The 20,509-nt window shown below is 39.2% G+C and overlaps 1 protein-coding gene across 2 annotated transcripts in view; it reads right to left on the minus strand.

Annotated features, from left to right (window-relative positions):
* Nucleotides 1-11,527: 11,527 nt before the first annotated feature.
* Nucleotides 11,528-20,509, minus strand: part of DSC3 (desmocollin 3) — a 49,545-nt gene continuing 40,563 nt past the window's right edge. Inside the window, exons 15-17 of one of the 2 annotated variants that reach the window (XM_049901533.1) lie at nt 16,155-16,445; nt 13,822-13,864; nt 13,652-13,738 (exon numbers count right to left, since the gene is read on the minus strand). In XM_049901533.1, the coding sequence (XP_049757490.1) occupies nt 13,838-13,864; nt 16,155-16,445 (318 nt within the window). In that variant the 3' untranslated portion in view covers nt 13,652-13,738; nt 13,822-13,837. Of the gene's footprint in view, nt 13,739-13,821; nt 13,865-16,154; nt 16,446-20,509 lie in introns of both variants that reach the window. The other variant, XM_049901532.1, reaches the window with a different exon arrangement.

The following is a 20,509-nucleotide window of genomic DNA, read 5'->3' on the forward strand; positions in this document are numbered from 1 at the left end:
ATTTCTGTCACCAAGGCCATATTTTCCAACTACCGATCTTTCTTGTTTCCAACTTTCACATTTCACTCACCAGTAATTATCAATGCATCTTGATTGCATGTTTAATCAATTTCAGACTGCAGGAGCTGGTAAAAATCTTCAGTTTCTTCATCTTTGGCCTCAGTGGTTGGTGGGTAAATTTGAATAATAGCCTTATTAACTGTTCTTCCTTGTAAGTGTATGAATATTACCCTATCACTGACAGCGTTGTACTTCAGGACAGATCTTGAAATGTTCTTTTTGACAATGAATGTGGCACCATTCAATTTGTCACTCTGGGCATAGTAGACCATATGATTATCTGATTCAAAATGGCCAATATCAGTCCACTTCAGCTAACTAATACCTAGGATAACGACGTTTATGCATTCGTTTCGTTTTTGACGACTTCCAATTTTCCTAGATCCATACTTTGTACATTTCACGTTATGATCATTAATGGATGTTTGCAGCTGTTTCTTCTCATTTTGAGTCTTCCCACATCAGCTAACGAAGGTTCCAAAAGCTTGTCTCCATGCACATCATTATGGTTGACTCTACTTTGAGGAGGCAGCTGTTGCCCAGTTGTATCTTGAGTGTTTTCCCTTCTCGGGGCTCATCTTTTGGCATTACATCATAAGATTTCCACTGGCCTGTTTTTTCAAAAGTAGACTTCCAGTTCCTTCTTCCTAGTCTGTCTTAGTCTGGAATCTCAGCCAAAATCTGACCACCAAGGGTGACAGTGCTGGTATTTGAAATACTGGTGGCAAAGCTTCCAGTAACATTAAAAACAAAAAAAAAAATCCAAACCCAGTGCCATCAAGTCAACTGTGACTCATAGTGACCCTATAGGACAGAGTAGAACTGCCCCATAGAGTTTCCAAGAAGGGCCTAGTGGATTCAAACTGCCAACCCTTTGGTTAGTAGCCATAGCACTTAACCACTATGATACCAGGGTTTCCTTCAGTATCATAGCAACACACATACAACTACAGTAGGACAAACTGACAGACAAGTGGTGGGTGAAGTTGCATAAGCACTCTGAAACTCAGATACAATCCAAGAAAAAAAGAGTGAGAGAGAACCCTAATTTTAACTAATAAAATTACATTTTTATTTCATTTTTTACACCAAACTGAGTGGAGGGGAGCACGTCAAGACAAAGACAAATTAAGTTATGAAAAAATAAAGATATATTTTCTACATCTGAATTTGTGATCAGGGGTATTATCTGTAGCCTAAGTTAATATATAAATTATTACATATATATATAAATAAAAAAAAAAACCCACTGCCATCAAGTCAATTCCAACTCATAGTTCCCCTAAAGGACAGAGTAGAACAGCTCCATAGAGTTTACAAGAAGCAACTGGTAGATTTGAACTGCTGACCCATGGTTAGCAGTCAAGCTCTTTAGACTATGTAAATACAGTGGTGGCATATGATCAGGAACCAATGGTGCTGAAGGAAGACGTCCAAGCTGCTCTGAAGGCATGGGCAAAAACACAAGGTTACAGGAATTGATGGAATATCAACTGAGATATTTCAACCAACAGATGTAGCGCTGGAGGTACTCACTCGTCTATGCCAAGAAATATGAAAGACAGCTTCCTGGCCAACTGACTGGAAGAGACCCATATTTATCCCTATTCCCAAGAAAGGTGATCCAACCAAATATGGAAATTATAGAAAAAAATCATTAATATCGCACACAAGCAAAATTTTGCTGAAGATCATTCAAAAACAGCTGCAGCAGTATATCAACAGGGAACTGCCAGGAATTCAGGCCGATTTCAGAAGAGGACGTGGAACCAGGGGTATCACTGCTGATGTCAGATGGATCCTGGCTGAAAGCAGAGAATACCAAAAGGATGTTTACCGGTGTTTTATTGACTATGCAAAGGCATTCGACTGTGTGGATCATAACAAACTATGGATAACACTGCGAAGAATGGGAATTCCAGAACACTTAATTGTGCTCATGGGGAACCTTTACATAGATCAAGAGGCAGTTGTTCGGACAGAACAAGGGGATACTGATTGGTTTAAAGTCAGGAAAGGTGTGTGTCACGGTTGTATTCTTTCACTATATCTATTTAATCTGCATGCTGAGCAAATAATCCAAGAAGCTGGACTATATGAAGAAGAACGGGGCATCAGGATTGGAGGAAGACTCATTAACAACCTGCGTTATGCAGATGACACAACCTTGCTTGCTGAAAGTGAAGAGGACTTGAAGCACTTGCTAATGAAGATCAAAGACCACAGCCTTCAGTATGGACTGCGCCTCAACATAAGGAAAACAAAAATCCTCACAACTGGACCAATGAGCAACATCATGATAAACAGAGAAAAGATTGAAGTTCTCAAGGATTTAATTTTACTTGGATCCACAATCAACAGCCATGGAAGGAGCAGTCAAGAAGTCAAACGATGTATTGCATTGAGTAAATCTGCTGCAAAGGACCTCTTTAAAATTTTGAAAAGCAAAGATGTCACCTTGAAGACTAAGGTGTGCTTGACCCAAGCCATGGTATTTTCAATCGCATCATATGCACTTGAAAGCTGGACAATGAATAAGGAAGACAGAAGAAGAATTGACGCCTTTGAATTGTGGTGTTGGCGAAGAATATCGAATATACCATGGACTGCCAAAAGAACAAATCTGCCTTAGAAGAAGTACAACCAGAATGCTCCTTAGAAGCAAGGATGGTGAAACTGTGTCTTACATAATTTGGACATGTTGTCAGGAGGGATCAATCCCTGGAGAAGGGCATCATGCTTTTCAGAGTACAGGGTCAGCGGAAAAGAGAAAGACCCTCAAAGAGGCGGATTGACACAGTGGCTGCAACAATGAGCTCAAGCATAACAACGATTGTAAGGATGGCGCGGGACCGGGCAGTGTTTCATTCTGCTGTGCATAGGGTCGCTATGAGTCGGAACCGACTCGACGGCACCTAAAAACAACATATATATATATATATAAATTCCCTCTGTATGATTTATGATCTTTCTGGATGAGTCAGGTGAGGTAGGTGTGACTACCTTTTGAAGAATACAGCATTTTAAGAGTTGGAGAGAGGAAGGTATACAAGCTCCATCCTCATTATGGCTTTACCATTGGTGATATACAACTTCACCACGTTAGAATCACAGAACAAAAATGCAATTTGAATCCAATAAAACTCACATCACTTTGTTTCTCTCCCTACTTTATTTGCTCTTCTATGCTTAATATCCTTAAGCTATTTTATTATTTCCCCAAGAAATCTTATCAAATGTCTGCTTTAATTTGCCTGTGATGATTCATATTAAGGGAAGAAAAAAAAAAACTTGGAAAATCTCTGTGCATTAGGAGTTTCTGTGAAATTGTCCTTTAGCTTGGAACTTGCCACATCTTGTCAGAGAAATTGCATCTTCTCTGAGCTATAAGTTCCATTTCTCAGCACAGCTCTACAGCCAGTTATGCAATTTAACTACCTGGACTCAGATTGCATATGTACTGTGAACCTACTGAGGTTAAAATTAAATCTATCTTTTAAGAAAATATTAAATATATCTTATAAATATATACACATTTATATCACACAGCATACATTTCCATTAATTGAATTTTGAAGAGAAAACAATAAAATCCATGTAAATTATGTAAGCACTCAGTGGCCAAATGTTCAGGTTCCATCTGGAATCATATTGCATCTCTTCACTTGGCCCAAGGCAAAACACTTGCTGACAATATTCAACATTTGTATTTTCCTTCCACTACGGTTGCATTGCTCACAGGAAGAAGAGAAAGATTATAGAGGAGGTAGGTTGCAGGTGTTTCTCTAGCTTCTAGCTCCTTTCATATTGGCTTCTAAAGATCCTTCAATGTTTGAAGTCATGCATTTATGCAGGCCAGGTGTTCGCTGCTGTTTGCACTTGAGCACAGGTGAGGTCTGAATCACAGAAGGGTGTGTCCTCACTCACTCTTGCAGATACTTGAAAAGGAGCCACTCACACTGGAAGCCAGAGGCAAAGAGGCAGAACACTGAGCCTCTCCTATCTCCAGGACCCACATGGAACTTACCTAGCCACAAGAGCAGTGTCAACCAATTTATCTTCAAGGGAAATATGTTTCTTACTTCTCTTCATTAGTTTTCAGTGGCTCATTTGAATAACAAGAATCACAGTTCACTTCTCGGGTGCTCCAGAAATAGAGCTTCTTTTATTTCTCTCCTATTCAATTTCTATTTCAAGTCCTTATTTAGCCAGGGTGATAGAAAATAAATCTCAGTCATTTGGGATTTTATCTCCACCCTTTTTTCTCTTTTACTGGAGTTGAGTGTGAGTTTCACCTACTCTTATGGAGACAGGGTGTGCCAGGCAGGGAGAGCATCTGGACCTTGGACATTGACTCACACAGGTGGTCACTGAGCCAGTGCATACTCTGTCCACAGTCACCTGGGCATCTTAAGCCTGGAGTCTCTACATGTTATTCTGTGGCACATTTGTGGAACATGTATTAAACACAGAAAGATTTAGTAGCTTAAATTGGGGCTGGGGAGTAAAAACAAATTAAACTACCAGAAAGAAAGAAAAACATGTTACAGAATTTTCTTGTGTTATTACTAATACATGTTTTGTGTATTTTTTAAAAAAAAAAACACCCCTTCTGCTGAATCGTACGGGGTTCTCTGCTCTCCCGCAGTCATAATGCTGGGCAGCCAGCAGGCAGGGTCAGGGGATCTGTCTTAGTCATCTAGTGCCACCAAAACAGAAGTACCACAAGTGGATGGCTTTAACAAAGGGAAATTTATTTTGTCACAGTCTAGTAGGTTACAAGTCCAAATTCAGGACATCGGCTCCAGGGGAAGGCTTTCTCTCTCTGTCGGCTCTGGAGGAAAGTCCTTGTTCTCAATCTTCCAAAGGTCGATTAGCTTCTCAAGCGCAGGGACCCCATGTACAAATGACACGCTCTGCTCCTGGTGCTGCTTTCCTGGTAGTATGAGGTCCCCAACTCTCTGCTTTCTTCCCTTTCCTTTACATCTCTTGAGAGATAAAAGGTGGTGCAGGCCACACCCCAGAGAAACTCCCTTCACATTGGATCAGGGATGTGACCTGGGCAAGGGTGGTGTTACAATCCCACCCTAATCCTTTTAAACATAAAATTACAATCACAAAATGGAGGATAACCACTGGGAATCCTGGCCTAACCAAATTGATACACACACTTTTAGGGGGACATAATTCAATCCATGACAGGCTCCTAGGGTCTCTTGAAACTCAGTAAGGCACAGACTGGGGCAAAGTGCATCTTATGTACTGACGAATATCATAGTTTATCAGTAGGTAGGATGCTGCCACTTTTTTGGTTATTTTATTTTCGAGCAGGGGCTAATAGTCTAGTGTGGGCCCTTCTCAGTCATGGATGTAAAATGTCTAGACAGGACTCCCTGTAGATGTTCAGTGACCTCACACATGAAGTATTCTGGCCTGGCATTGTAGCGTGTGTTTCCAGCACAGACACTTAAAAATGCAACTATTTCAGACAGCATGCAGGCTGGCATATACGTCAGATAGACAGACAGTGAGAAAGACAGATTCATTTACAAATTCAGAGGCCGAAGCAAATTTTCAACTCTTGAAAAAGATATTTTAATCAATATTTTAGCATAAATATTATTAATTAGAATTATACCCAGATTGATAAATTTCTGTCCAGAAAATACTTTCTAGTTCAAATATAAGTATGCCATTTTGACTTCCCAAATTTTCGTACAGCAGAGTTAAACTCTTTCCAGTTTTCTATTTTTAAGTCATTAAAATTATTTTAAGAAGAATACTTTTGTTTAGATGTTACAATATTAAATTGATTTATTTGCTCAATTGGCTGTTTGTGTCAAAATTTATCACTTACAGCATCCATGTTGTCACTTTCCTCTGTGAACATTTGTACTGGCCAGTTTTTGTAGCTCTACATTTTGTAAGAAGATATTCTTGTACAAATAACAAATATTAACACATACTGTTATACTTTCTATCGGATCTATTTTGGCTTTATCTCATTTTATTTTCACAAAAAATATTTGTTTTGAATTGGATTAAAGGCTGATGACTGTTTTTTAGAAAACTCTGGACAAGTCCTTTCAGATATTCTAGACTGTCTTTTCAAAATAAAGGGATGCACAAAAGCTTTTAATTTTGATGAAAGAAGCCAGACACACAAGGCCACATATTATATTATTCCATTTACCATATTTTACACAAATAACATGCACGTTGTACATTTTTTACCGATGGAGCAACTCCCTCCTACATTATTTTCCTAAGTGTGTTGCGTGCATTGTATCTGTGGGTGCAGTATTTGCAAAAATATAGTGTATGAAATGTCCAGAATAGGTAAGTTCATAGAGACAGAAATAGATTAGGGGATGTCAGGGGCTGGAGGTATGAGGAGGACATGGGGGATAACTGGGGGTTTCTTTTTTGGGTGATGAAAATGTTTGGGAGCTAGATAGTGGTGCTAGGTGTACAGCATTGTGAACGCACTAAATGTCATCGAGTTGTACAGTTTAAAATAGTTCAGAGGGTGAATTTTATGTCATATAAATTCTTACCACAATAATTCTTTTTTTCTTAAGGGAAAAAGAAAGTTCTAAGGTTCAAACCTATGCAATAAAAATAAACTGTCAGAGCAGGGGGGGCCTGCAAACTTCCTCTGGACCCGATTTGTTGAAGTGACTCTCACCCTAAGTTTTCTGTCTGTGTAGCCAACCCTAGTCCTAATACAAGAGCCAAAAGGAAGTTGTCTAGAGCTGGGATTAATTTTTCTCAAATTAAAAATGTTGTTAAGCATTTTAGAAAATGAACACAGAAAACATAAATCAACCATAATTTTATTGTCTGGAAAGAATATGCTTAGGTTTTTGTTTGTTTGTTTTCTATACAAATATAGGAGCTCTGGTGGTGCAGTGTTAAAAGCTTGGCTGCTAACAAAAAGGTTCACAGTTGGAATCCACCAGCTGCTCCTTGGAAACCCTATGGGGCAGCTCCACTCTGTCCTATAGGGTCACTATGAGTCAGAATCAACTCAACAGCAATGGGTTTGGTGATTTTTTTTTTTTTTACACAAATATAAACTTTTGTTCTCTAAAAAGAGATTAGATATTGTGTTGTACTACACTCATCTACGTAATTTTACTGTTTATACACCTAACATTTATAAAATTTTTACTACTTAGAAGTAGTATTCTATGTGCTTTATATTTAATCATCCTAAGAACCTCAAGAGGTAGATATTATTACTGTTCTTTAAAGAATCTTTTCAAGGTCACACAGCTAGTGAGGAACTAAACCAGGATTCATATCCAAGCAGACTAACTCTAGAGTTCATGCCTGTCCATCACTATGACCCAATATTTAACCACATTAATACCTCCAGACATTTGACATTTATCCAATGTTATGCTATTATAAAAAAAAATTCAATGAACATCCTTGAAGCCAAATACACAGAAAAATTATGGTTAGAATAACAGTCCTAAGAATTGTGGTTCAAATTATGTTAAAATTTAACCCTTTTGATAGAACTAATAAATTTTTGAAACAGCCAGTTGTGCATTTGTAGGGAGGCATTCATACTCACAGGGAAAAGATTCACTAGGTAGCACACTACACCTTATTCAGTTGAATCATCTCATGATTAAAGTTCAAAGGTCATATATCCTTTGAGTGGCAGGCCAAGATTGGAATATTGCTTCTTTTTTTTTTTTTTTCTTTCTTTCTTTGAGTTCCTAATGTTTTCCCTTGACCACATTGCTCCTTACAAAAGAATCTGGTATCAGTTTATTATTTCTGGAACACTCTGAAATTACAACTACCTTCTAATACTTCTTATACCCAATCAAAATCACATGTCTATATAGATACCTATCTATGTCTATCTATCTATCTATATTTTTTAAAGTTGTACCCCAAAATAGTTATCTCCCCTGTTATGGATTGAATTGTATCCCCCCAAAATGTGCATCAACTTAGCTAGGCCATGATTCTTAGGATTGTGTGATTGCCCTCCATTTTGTGATCTAATTATCCTATGTATTGTAAATCCTAACCTCTATGATGTTAATGAGGCAGGAATAGAGGCAGAACACAATCTACAGGATTAGGTTGTATCTTGAGTCAATCTCTTTTGAGATATGAAAAGAGAAGCAAACAGACAGGAGAGGGACTTCCTACCACCAAGAAAGAAGAGCCAGGAGCAGAGCGCTTCTTTGGACTTATTTTCCCTGCACTGAGAAACTCCTAGACCAGAGTAAGATTGATGACAAGTACGTTCCCCCAGAATTGACAGAGGGAGAAAGCATTCCCCAGGAGATGGCACCCTGAATTTGGGCTTCTAGCCTCCTAAATTATGAGAAAATAAATTTCTCTTTGCTAAAGCCATCCACTTGTGGTATTTCTGTTATAGCAGCACAAGATAACTAAGAATTTGGTACCAGGAGTGGGGTGCTGCTCTAACAGATACCTAAAATGTGGAAGTGGTTTTGGAATTGAGCAATGGGTAGAAGCTGGGAGAGTTTTACATCACCTAATAGTAAAAGCCTAGATTGCCTTGAAGAGGCAATTGGCAGAATTATGGACATCAAACACAATTCTGGTGAGGACTCAGAAGGAAGTGAGGAAAGCTGTTACACTGGAGACAGCACATACAGAGAGAAGCAGCAGCAGAGAATATGCAACAGCGGAACAAGGAGACAGGCACAAGACAGCATGGGAGCTGACCCACAGAGAGAGACCTGAGATTCTTTGTGCTGGAGGCTTCCTGGTGGAGTGGGGTGCCTCTGGGCACTTATTGGTGGAGCTAGGCTTGCTGACCCATGGAACAAGAGAGCTGAGTGCCTTCCAGTTGAGGTTTGCTGGTGGAGTGGGGTGCTTCCAGACATTTATCAGTAGAGCTAAAGAGCTTTGGAACACTTGCAGCCAGACACCAAGCTGGCCCAGAGACCCCAGGGGCCAAGAGGCCAAGGAACGAGGAAGCAGAAGCTGAAGAAACAGGGAACACAGGAAGCAGAGCTGCCTCAGTCTCAAAAAGTGGACCTATTACCTCTGGGGTTTCAAAGGGTAGAGCCGTCGGCTCCTAGGTTTCAAAGAGTCAGATCTTCACCAACTCAGTTCCAAGATGTGGGGCTGCAGTTCATAAGTGCCAGCAGGATTTGGCCAGATCCATAGTCCAAACCTGAGGGGGGTAAGGCTGCCATGCCCAAAGGGCAGAAGCAAGGGCTGAGGGGGTAGAGTTGTCACTCAGATCAACTAGGAGAATGGGACTGCCCAAATGTGAGAGAGCAGAGTTGCCATTCCATTGGGCCTGGAAGTGGAGCTGAAGCCCAAAGTGGAGGGACCTACACCCAGAATGTGGCTAACACCCAGAATCTGAAGGGCAGGGTCATTTCCTAAATTGTCTCAAAGAACATAGGATTATTTTCAAGCCTTGAGAGCTAATGTATTGTGTTATGCAGACTAGCTTGGTGCGTGTTATCCCTTCTTTCCCTCCAAATTCTCCCATTTGTAATGGAAATGCCTATCTTTTGCCTGTTCCACTATTGTTCTTTGGAAGCAGGTAACTTGTATTCTAAAATTTCACAGATGAAGAATTTCGCCCCAGGAAATTTCGGACTTGAAATTGATTGAAGACTTTTTCTATGATATGATGTGGTGAATGTGTTTTACATGTGGCAGGGACATGAATTTTGGGGGGCCAATGTATGGAATGTTATGGATTGAATTGTGTCCCTCAACTTGGCTAGGCCATGATTCCCAGTATTGTGTGGCTGTCCGCCATTTTGTGATCTGATGTGATTACCCTATGTGTTGTAAATCCTACTTCTATGATGTTGTTAACAAGGCAGGATTAGAGGCAATTATGTTAATGAAGCAGGACTCAATCTACAGGATTAGGCTGTACCTTGAGTCAACATCTTTTAAGATATAGGAGAAAGAATCTAGCAAAGAGGAGAGGGGCCACATGCCACCACAAAAGAAGCACTGGGAGTAGAGCATGTACTTTGAACTCAGGGTCCCTGCACTAAGAAGCTTCTAGACCAGGGTAGATTGATGACAAGGATCTTCCCTCAGAACCAACAGAGAGAAAGCATTACCCAGGAGCTGGTGCCCTGAATTCAGACTTTTAGTCTCCTAAACTGTGAGAAAATAAATTTCTGTTTGTTAAAGTCATGCATTTGTGGTATTCTGTTATAGTCAAAACCAAAACCAAGCCCACTACTGTCGTGTCAATTTCAACTCAAAGCAACCCTATAGAACAGAGAACTGCCCCATAGGGTTTCCAAGGAGCTCCTGGTGGATTTGAACTGCTGACGTTTTGATTAGCAGCCGTAGCTCTTAACCACTATGTCGCCAGGGTTTCCTCTGTTATAGCAGCACTAGATAATTAACACATCCCCCAAATAGCATAATACATATTGACAATGATAATTTGATATTGACCCTTCCTCTAAAATATTCCCCAGTGGTGCAGCTAAAATGTTATTGAAGATCTCTATTTACATGGCAGTATTAAGCTCAATTTTGCAACATGATCACCTTGGAAGCATTTAATCTTTAAATACATCAAAGACAGTAGCCAGGTTAAAGTTGTTTTATTGCATCTAATATCTGTAAATACTACTTTCCGCATCCCATTTTTGCTTATTTTAACCTGCCAAGTTTCATTGAAAGCAAAGTAACTTGTTTTAATATAAAAATCAAAGCTTGTTAAAAACATTGCAAAGCAAGCCCCACTGCATTTTAGACAGTTAACTGCTTCCTTATAAAAATAAGAAAAAAAAAAAAACTGTACATTTACAATAAAAATTCAAGATTATTCTCTGGAAAAAATGAAAGCTTTAGAACGATATTTATTTGCACACTAAAACAGCACCACATTCACCTTACACATAGAAGAAGAATACTACATATAAAAAAAAAAGATTACATTAAAAATAAACCAAAAAACCGATTGTGGTCAAGTCGATTCCGACTCATAGTGACCCTATAGGACAGAGTAGAACTGCCCCATAGTGGTTCCATGGAGCAGCTGGTGGATTTGAACTACTGAACTTTAGGTTAGTAGCCATAGCTCTTAACCACCTTGCCAAGAAGACTTTAAAAGAAAAATTATGCTTAAAAAACTCTAAGTCTAAAAACTTATATTTCATGCGCAAATTAGAAAAAGGAAAATGTAGAATCAAGTAAGAGTTTTAAATACACATTTAGTTGAAAACCAAAAAAACCTGTTGCCATCTAGTCAATTCAGACTCATAGTGACCCTGTAGGACAGAGAAGAACTACCCCACAGGTTTTCAAGGAGTGGCTGGTGGATTCCAACTGCCGACCTTTTGGTTAGCAGCTGAGCTCTTAGAAGACCTTCTATTACGGTGCTCAGAGTGCTACAGAAGGAATAAAGTACTCCTCGTGAATGGCTTGTTTGTTCTGCACAACCAGTTCAGGCTCATCCCGTAAATACCTTCAGAATCATGCCATCAGCTCTCTACCTCTCAATTCCACGCCCCAAATAAGGTGAGGCATGAAGAAAATGTTGGCTGATAATTCACCAAAATTAAAAGGCCGTTGCCACTGGCCTGAGAAAAGAAAGAAAAGGCAGGGCAAGACCTAGGAAAAATTGTGAAGCAGACAATGTTGCCTTTGCTACCTACCACTCAGTTCCCTTTGCTAGCTTCTCTCTTCAGCTCTTGAAGGCTGGGTATTCATGTTTCTCTCTGACTGTCCAAATACCCCTATTTGGGCTTACCCTCTCCAAAGTACACCGTATTCCAAAATTACCTCTCCATGTTTTCTTTCACCCAATTGAAATTCCTAGTTCTTCTATTATTTTTAAAATCCTCTTAAGAAAGCAATCTGATAAAAATTAATTCACACAGAAGATGTTGACAACTTGGGCCTGGAGTATTTGCAATCTAAGTCAGTCTCTGCTGGAGATGTTACGGATAATGTAGGGGCACAATGGGAATGCTGGCTTTCCTTGAATTACACCAAGACCACTTTAAAACAGGGCAATGAGTCAGGAAGTGAAATATTTGTAGTCCTCAGGCTCTGACTAGAACACAGTACAAGTGGTGATGTGTTTGTGGGCTTGGGCTTTAGTATAGCCATTCCTCACTTGATCCCTTCAGCAGGATTTGCCCTCCAGCTGCCTTTAGCCTCTAAAATCTGACTGAGAGGACATGATTGTTTGCTCCAAAGAAAAATAAGGTTGGTAGATAAGAGAGAGAAAGAAAATGCTGGTAGAGGGTTTATTCTCACCAGAGATAGGTTTTAAAAAAGTTTTTAGTATTAGCTCTTTTTACCCAAGAAAAATACCTCATTTCTGGAAGCTTGACAACAGAAAACAGGGAGCGCTAGCTGTGATGAGCTCCGGCTTGCTCCTGTTTTGTGGATGCAGAAATCTTTCAGTAGGCCGCTAAGCAAATTTACTGCTCCAACTGCTTCCCTCTTTTCTTCCTACTGAAATTAAGAAAGTTTCACTAAAAAAGGAAACACTGCTATTGAGTAGATTCTGACTCATAGCAACCCAACAGGACAGTGTAGAACTGCCCTAGAGGGTTTCCAAGGCCATGAATCTTTTTGGAAGCAGATTGCCATATCTTTCTCTCACGGAGCAGCTGGTGGGTGTGAACAGCCGACCTTTCAGTTAGCAGCCAAACTCTTCTTGACCACTGCACCACCAGAGCTCCTAAAGTTTCACTTAGCTGCATATCATTGTAAACAAACTGCACAAATGTACATCAAGTATTTCCTAGTATGTTGTTATCATGCAGCATTTAGGAATAAGAGGCTCTCTCTTTTTAAAACCGGGGAGACAAGCCAAATCCTGGCCTCATTTTGAATTCTCTTTTATTTCTCTTCTGTTTTCATTTCGTTTTAAATATTGTATTAATTGTTTTGATAGTCATTTTCAAATCCCACTTTCCTTCAAATGGAAATGTCTAATATTGCTTGTCTATTTTTGAACTATCACTAAAAGTTAGTATGTAATAATAGCTAAAACACCCAACATAATTTACCACAGTGTTTGATATACAGTACTCCTATTCCACTTACTAAATCTGGGATAAGAGCAGAATTTCTCACCCAGGTATCAAGTTTATCATATTCAATCAAGCAGAGCTTAACTAACATTGGATTAGTATGAACCCAACATATTTGTTAGGAAAATAACCGCAAAGACGAGCAGGTCCTTCACAGACCTTAAATCAAATGGTACAAATGATGAGATTTGCTAGTTGTCTATTTTCTCAGCAGTAAAGAAGGCAAAATCTGTTTTACCATTTTGTGCATCTTGAAAAAGATAAGCAATAAACTGCTCTCAATATAGAAATTGGTAAATAGCATAATTCAAAATTCAGACAAATTCATTATGCTGTATATTAATGAATGTGTGTGTAAAATTGAATTGTAAAATATCCCTCTTTTGGAAGCCTCCAAAATGTCCAACAAATACATGTATCACTGTAGCACGGTGGCATTATCTCTTCATACAGGCTTCTGCTAGTGCAGTAAATTTGGGTTGCAAGTTACTTAAAAAGTCAAGTCCATCTTCTTCCTGTTTTTCACTGCAGCAACCTATAGACCCAGCTGGAGATCCTCTTCCTTCATAGTTATATGTAAGGATGTAATCTTGAGCTTGCATATGGTCTTCATCCCGATTACATAGATGCAATTTCTAAAAACAAACAAAAAAAAAGGATTGCATTACTGTTTCAAACACACATAAACGTATGAACATAAAATTTATTTTTTATTTACCTTTTATGTTTAATTTTTAATCAGTGTGTCCTCTAATGGATTCCTATGTACAAAAAATGCACATGATTGGTCTATATCACAACCATACCATAAAATCAGTATACTTGACATTTCTAGTAATAGATACAAATAAAAATTATGCACAGAAAGTTTATTTTTAAGTACATTTATCACTAAATGTTTATCCCAAATCTAGAGATCAGGCAAGTCCACAAAATGGGGACAATATACATCATGGTTAGGAATTTGAACTTGGACGCCAAACAGTCATGGTTTGGGGTCAGAGCTCTGGCTTTACCAACTGTCTATATAACTTTGGGCAAGTTACTAAACAGTTTTAAGTCTTGCTTTCCTCATCTCTGAAATGGGAATACAGTGATTGTCTTATAGGATTATTTTGGAAATTAAATGATGAAGTAACGATGCATGAAAAATACCCTTATTATGCCCAGCACATAGTAAATGTACAATGAATGTAAACCACTATCACTATTATATTTGTTAATGGCAGTATGTAAAAGTGATGCAGTTATAAACTGGATAAGAATTACCACATTGACTTCAAAATTAAGTTTCCAAGATAGTCAAAACCTGAGAAAATGTGGAAATGCAGGGAAAAAAAATTCATTGAAATTAAAAAAAAAAAAAAATCACCATAAACCACATTGTAAAAACCGGGATTTATAATGGAGAGGCCAAGCATTCAGCCATATCTTCTCTCATTGCTGTCTACCCTTGGCCTCTCTGCCAACTTGTCGAACGCTTAGTCCTCCTCCCTTTTCTCACCTCTGCGCTCACTCCTTCTCTACACTGGAACTTATTGGCTTGGCTTATATTATCAAGTGTCTTCCTTCAAGATTTTTTGTAGCCTCACATCTCATTACTTGATGTGTGTGAAGAACACCCATATGAATGTTTCTCAAGCTTCTCTCCTTCTCAACCTGATGTAGCACATAAATACTGACCATTTAGAAACAGGAAAAGGATTAATATTTGAAACTGACAAAAAATTTATGCTAGGGACATATGAGAAGCTATAGCCATATCACAGAATATTGCCCATATGGAGCCCTGGTGGCTCAGTGGTTAAGAGTTTGGCTGCTAACCAAAAGGTCAGCAGTTCAAATCCACCAGATGTTCCTTGGAAACGCTACGGGGCAGTTCCTCTGTCCTACAGGGTTGCTATGAGTCAGAATTGACTGGACAGCAAGGGGTTTGGTTTTGACTACAATCCATCACTCCCTAAATGCTTCAAACGGTTAAGGCACTCAGCTGCTAACTGAAAGATTAGAGGCTCAATTTCATCCAGAGGGACCTTGGAAGGAAAGCCTGGTGATCCGCTTCCAAAAACTCAAGCCATTGAAAACCGTATGGCTCACAGTTCTACTCTTACACACACGGGGTCACCATGAGTCAGAACTGAGTCCATGGCAACTGGTAAACTTGTTGTCCATCAGAGGATCAAGGACTTCTGGTCGCTCTGAGCAGGAACTGACTCGACTGCAATGGGTTTGGTTTTTTTTTTTGGTCCAGTGTTTGTGCTATAGTGGTCTTGGTATCCTCTGATAAAAGAGGTGAAAGGCTTAGTATCAGAAAGTATATTTAATTCAGTAGTTGTCTAGCCTCACTGCACATTTAAATCACTTGAAAACTTTATTTAAAAAACAGACCAATTGAATTAGAATCAGGGTATCGCACAGGTATCAGTATTCTTTAAAACTTCCCAGGGGATTTTGATGTGCTTCTAGGACTGAGAACCTCTTATTTAATCCCTCCTTCCTTTCACATTCTTGCTTTCCTCTGAATAAAAACACTTTATATTTGCATGGTGCATTATACTTTAATATATTTCATATAGATCATATTATTTAATCTGCATTCTAGAATTATTTATAGATGCTTATGTTTTCACATGGAAATGCGGATTTGATTTAGGAAGTTTTATAATTGTGAGGAACTAGAAATTTTTTCATATTCTTCTATCTTAAAAGAGTTCATGAGGAAAACACACACCTAAAAATAAAATGTAGCTTTAGTCAGGGATATTAGAAACCCCCACTTTTTATGAGGTTTTAAAAATTAAGTGAAATACCACAAATAAAATAAAATCTATTTTAAACTATATAATGTAACAAAGAGCAGGAAAAAAAAAAAAAAAAGACCAGAGATAGTGAGAGAAAGAAAGACACAGAGTGAGAGTAAGACAGAGAGGGAAAGAGAATACGCCAAAGAATATGGAAAAGCCATATCTGAAAATATACGTAAATTTCAATTTCTATTGTGCTCCACTTGAACATTTAAATTCTGAAGTCAAAACACTTAGGGAAACTCACTTCACCAAGACGGGGCTGAGTGAAACTATGCCACTCTGAGTAAGTGCATCTGCAGTTGTCCATCTCCACGTGTCCTCCCCTGCAGGAATCCAGCGTCTGTTGTCCACCTCCCTTACACGATTCCAGGGTGTGGTGATGCCCTCCTGCCTGGCAGGTTTCCAGGGTCTGGTGTCCTCCTTTTACCATTTCAATGGTTTCCTGCCCGCCATTTTTCACTCCTGATCCCATGGTACCACAAAAGCCTTGGCTAGAGTTGTTGACACTCTGGGTCATAAATCCATTGGCAGAACACTGAAATAAAATATGGCCACACGTGTTGGGAGAAAATAGACACCAGGTAAAGTTACAAGAGGGCAAGAGAGAGAGAGTACTTATCCTTTTTATTCATTTATTCTATTCAACAGACATTCGTCAGTTTCCAATTAGGATCCCAGTCTAGGGATGCAAAAATATACTAATACGTTGCCCCTCAGCAGCTTCAAGAAGCTCATATTCCAGTGTGGCAGAAAAAGAGACAATCATTAAAATGTGTGACTACTCTGATATATAGGTAAGCCTAGATACGTTAGTAGGAGCCCTGGTGGCAGAGTGGTTAAAACACTCAGCTGCTAACACCGAGCAGTTCAAATCCACCAGGCGTTGTGTGGGAGAAAGATGTGGCAGTCTGCTTCATAACGATTTACAGCCTTGCAAACCCTATGGGGCAGTTCTATCCTGTCCTATAGGGTCACTATGAGTTGGAATCAAAGCAACGGCAGTGGGGTTGGTTGGTTTTATACATATGCTAGAGGAGCATAGAGGAAGAACACTAAATTCAAATCTGTAGAGACTAAGTGAAGTAGACAGGGAAATCTCTGAGCTGAGGGATTAAAGACCAGGAGTGGGAAGAGAAATGCACTGCCTGCATGAGGATCTGGAGACCAAGGCAAGTGGCATACGTACTTCAGCTGGTTGAGAGCTGCTAGTGCACAGAGTTCAAAGAGAGTGAGCGAGAGAGGGAGAGGAAGAGATGAAGCTGTAGAGGTTCCAAGAGGCCAGAGGATACAAAGAAGCCATGCTGAAAAAATTTACACTTTATTGTGGAGATTTATGGGGACTCAATGAAGGATTTTAATAATGCGGGGAGAGGGGAACATGTTTTTAAAATAGCATTCCTGGCAAAAATGTGGAAGTAAGAAGGAGACAAGTTTAGAGTCATGGAGATCAGAAAGGGCCACTGAATTATGCTAGGTGGGAAACAACAAAGACCTTAACTAAGGTGGAAGCAGTGATGACTGAAAGGAGTGGATGGATTCCATACAGAGTTTATTAGTGGCTGGATGGATGAAGCAGCAACGGGAAGAGTCAGGAATTATTCTTACGTGTTCTACTTGGGCACCCAGGCAGATGGTATAGTTCATTAAATTAGGGAAGAAGGACATATTTATGGATAAGAAGGATGAGCAATTCAATTTTGGACATAGTAAACTTGAGAATCATACAGGATGTCCAATATGTAGAGTGGATAAATGTATGAACACATGAATCTGGAGCTCAGCTGAGGGACCTGAGCTGGAGATATAACTCTGGAGTCACTACAACACAGGTGGCAGTTGAAGTCATGATACTAGGTGATATCACCCAGGGAAATTTGTTCACTAAGACAAAAAAAGGCTGAAGATAATTATAACCACAAGAAGTATCACATAGATAAAGGAACTAGAGCTGTGACAGGATTAGAACAGTCTTTAAGACAATAGAATACAAGAGACAAGGCTCTGAAGTCATGCAAAGAGAGCCAAAAAAAAAAAAAAAAAACCGTTGCTCGCTAGTCCATTCCAACCCATAGCAAAGAGGAAGTTATGATAAGAAGGCCAGCAACTGGGACAGGTAAGAGATCAGGCTGGCTATAATTACATAACCTCTGATTCAGTATTCTTGGATCTAAGCCTAAGTGCAGACCACCATATAACTTTCACTGCTGGCACTCAAGGACTACTTGTGACTAACAAACTAGGTGCTCAGACAATAAAAGTGGCCATATTTCCTATCCCTACATGCTTGACCAGCTATAAATTATGGATAACCCTCCTGAGTTGTTTTTCAAGTCCCCCACCAGGTGCAGAGCATGTGCAGTAAAAATGAAGGTAACCTATGAATGACCTTCCACATGAGATAATCATAAGCAAAGATCCCTTCCCAGGACACAAACCACGATCCAGAGACATCACGCATGCGCAACATCCCAGAAAAAGTCCTGTTCGACATCCTAGCAGCCTTTGTGACAGACTCCATCTTAGTTCCAGCAACCTCTGCCAGGAAATCCATCTTGAATTCCAACTGCACCCACATTTGATTTTCATAACCCCTCCCCTTCTCCTGAAAATCTCCACCCATCTAATGAATAAAGATAATGCCTTTTCATAAGCCCTAAGAAATCCTTTGTTCAGAGAGAGACTGGAGGCTAGCGTAGGTGAAAACCCCTCTCCGTCTCTCCCTCGCGAGCCTTTTCCTAATAAACCTTTGTTCATGTGGAACCTCTGAGCCTCTCTTGGTCATTCTTGGTCAGAAGAAGGTAAGAACCTAATCAGGGCTTAGTCCCAAGCTGGGAAGCCCTGCCCTGTAACAGAATGATGTTTAAAAAAAAAAAAAAACGAAACGACTAGAAGGTAGGAGGGGACAGGAAAGCTGTAACAGGGTCTCCAAGGTCGAGAAGGGAAAGTGTTGACATGTCATGGGGTTGTTAACCAATGTCATAAAACAATAAGTGTACTAACTGCTTAGTGAGAAGCTGGTTTGTTCTATAAACTTCATCTAAAGGACAATAAAAAAGAAAAGGCAGTGTATCATAAGAACTACTCAGATTTTAAAAAAACACCCACTGGATTCAAGTAAAGAAGTGGCCACTGATGGATTCCGTCGAAATAGTTTCTAAGGAGTGCTAAGTAAATGGGAAGTAACGTCACAGAAAAATTAAGTATGATTTTTTTTCTTTTTCCAAGAAAGACAGAAATACGGAGAGAACAAGAGAAGGGCTAAGAGTCAAGGGAATTTTTTTAATGAAAAAGATTTGATTAAATATTAACTTAATACCAGGATTTCACACCAGCCTTCTAGGTCATAGGCCAAAAGTTTCATTATAGTGGTAAACTCTTCACATCAGTTCTAATTACAAACCACTACTATCGTGACAAGAACCTCCCCTCCAATCAGGCTTCACTGTGCTTTGATATTTTTCTATCTAATATGCAGAGTCTCTAACTAAACTGGAAGATGTTTTGAGTTCAGATGACTTCTTGATCCTGAAATATATCTACAAAAGTTATGCACACGATCTCATTGCCTTAGAAAAAGACACCAGAAAAGAGAACTGACAAGTAGCCATTTGGTGGCAGTGCTACTCTACATCAGTTTGTTTAGGTTGCTGCTACAGGAAAACTGTATTCCAAAAAAAAATTTCCTGACTATCCTTGATGCTATAATACACTCTTAATAATTATATGCTCATAGGTATGCATTTGTAAGCTAATGAAAGGATAGGGGAAATTAAAGTGAAATTGAGGCTCAGCCCGCAGCATCCATTTCACACATAGAGAACACATTCTCTGTTCCTTCCTGCCCACAACCATCTGCGCTCCCCAAAGTTGATCCTTATTCATGTTCGTAATTACTCCTTATCTGTGTCAATAATTCCCAGATTTACTTTTCCAGCCCTGATTTTTTGCCCAACCTTTAGCCCCATCTGAATGCCTCAAAACTTCAACCCAGGTCCAAAACTAAGGCCATTACTTTTACTCATTATATTAAAATGAGTTTATATCTTTGCTATGGAATTTTGTTATATTTTTTAAACAAATATATGAAATTATGTTTCGGTATAAATTAATAATTCTATATCCTTTCAAGAAGTATTCTTGACAGAGAAAAGGTAAATATGTGTGAGTGTGATACGGTGAAGTGGCCAATTAATGCCATCAGCTCTCACATTCAACAGTAAAGAATGAAGTACAGATCAATCATTCCATCCTTAGATATAAAATAAGAACTTACTATATGAGCCAAGGACTATAAGTGACTAAAACTATTTTCTGACTGATGAGATAATCACAGGGTCCCATGTATGGAAAAGCAGGCATATGTGGGCTGTGGTTTTGCATCATAGTGGGGAGAGGGTGGAAGAGAGAAAGAGTGGATGAGAAAGGTCTTGCTAAAAAACAAAAAAATCATCCTGAGACACAGAAAAGATGTTATATGTAGTCATTGTCCCTGGCTACTGCCTCCATCTTTGCTTTTTGCTTTGTCGTTCATTCAGTCAACAGCCTTATCATTTCTACCCTTAAAATGTCTTATCCGTATTTTAATATCCCAATTACCAT

This window comes from Elephas maximus, chromosome 11 (assembly GCF_024166365.1).
Source record: "Elephas maximus indicus isolate mEleMax1 chromosome 11, mEleMax1 primary haplotype, whole genome shotgun sequence".
Classification (NCBI taxonomy): domain Eukaryota; kingdom Metazoa; phylum Chordata; class Mammalia; order Proboscidea; family Elephantidae; genus Elephas; species Elephas maximus.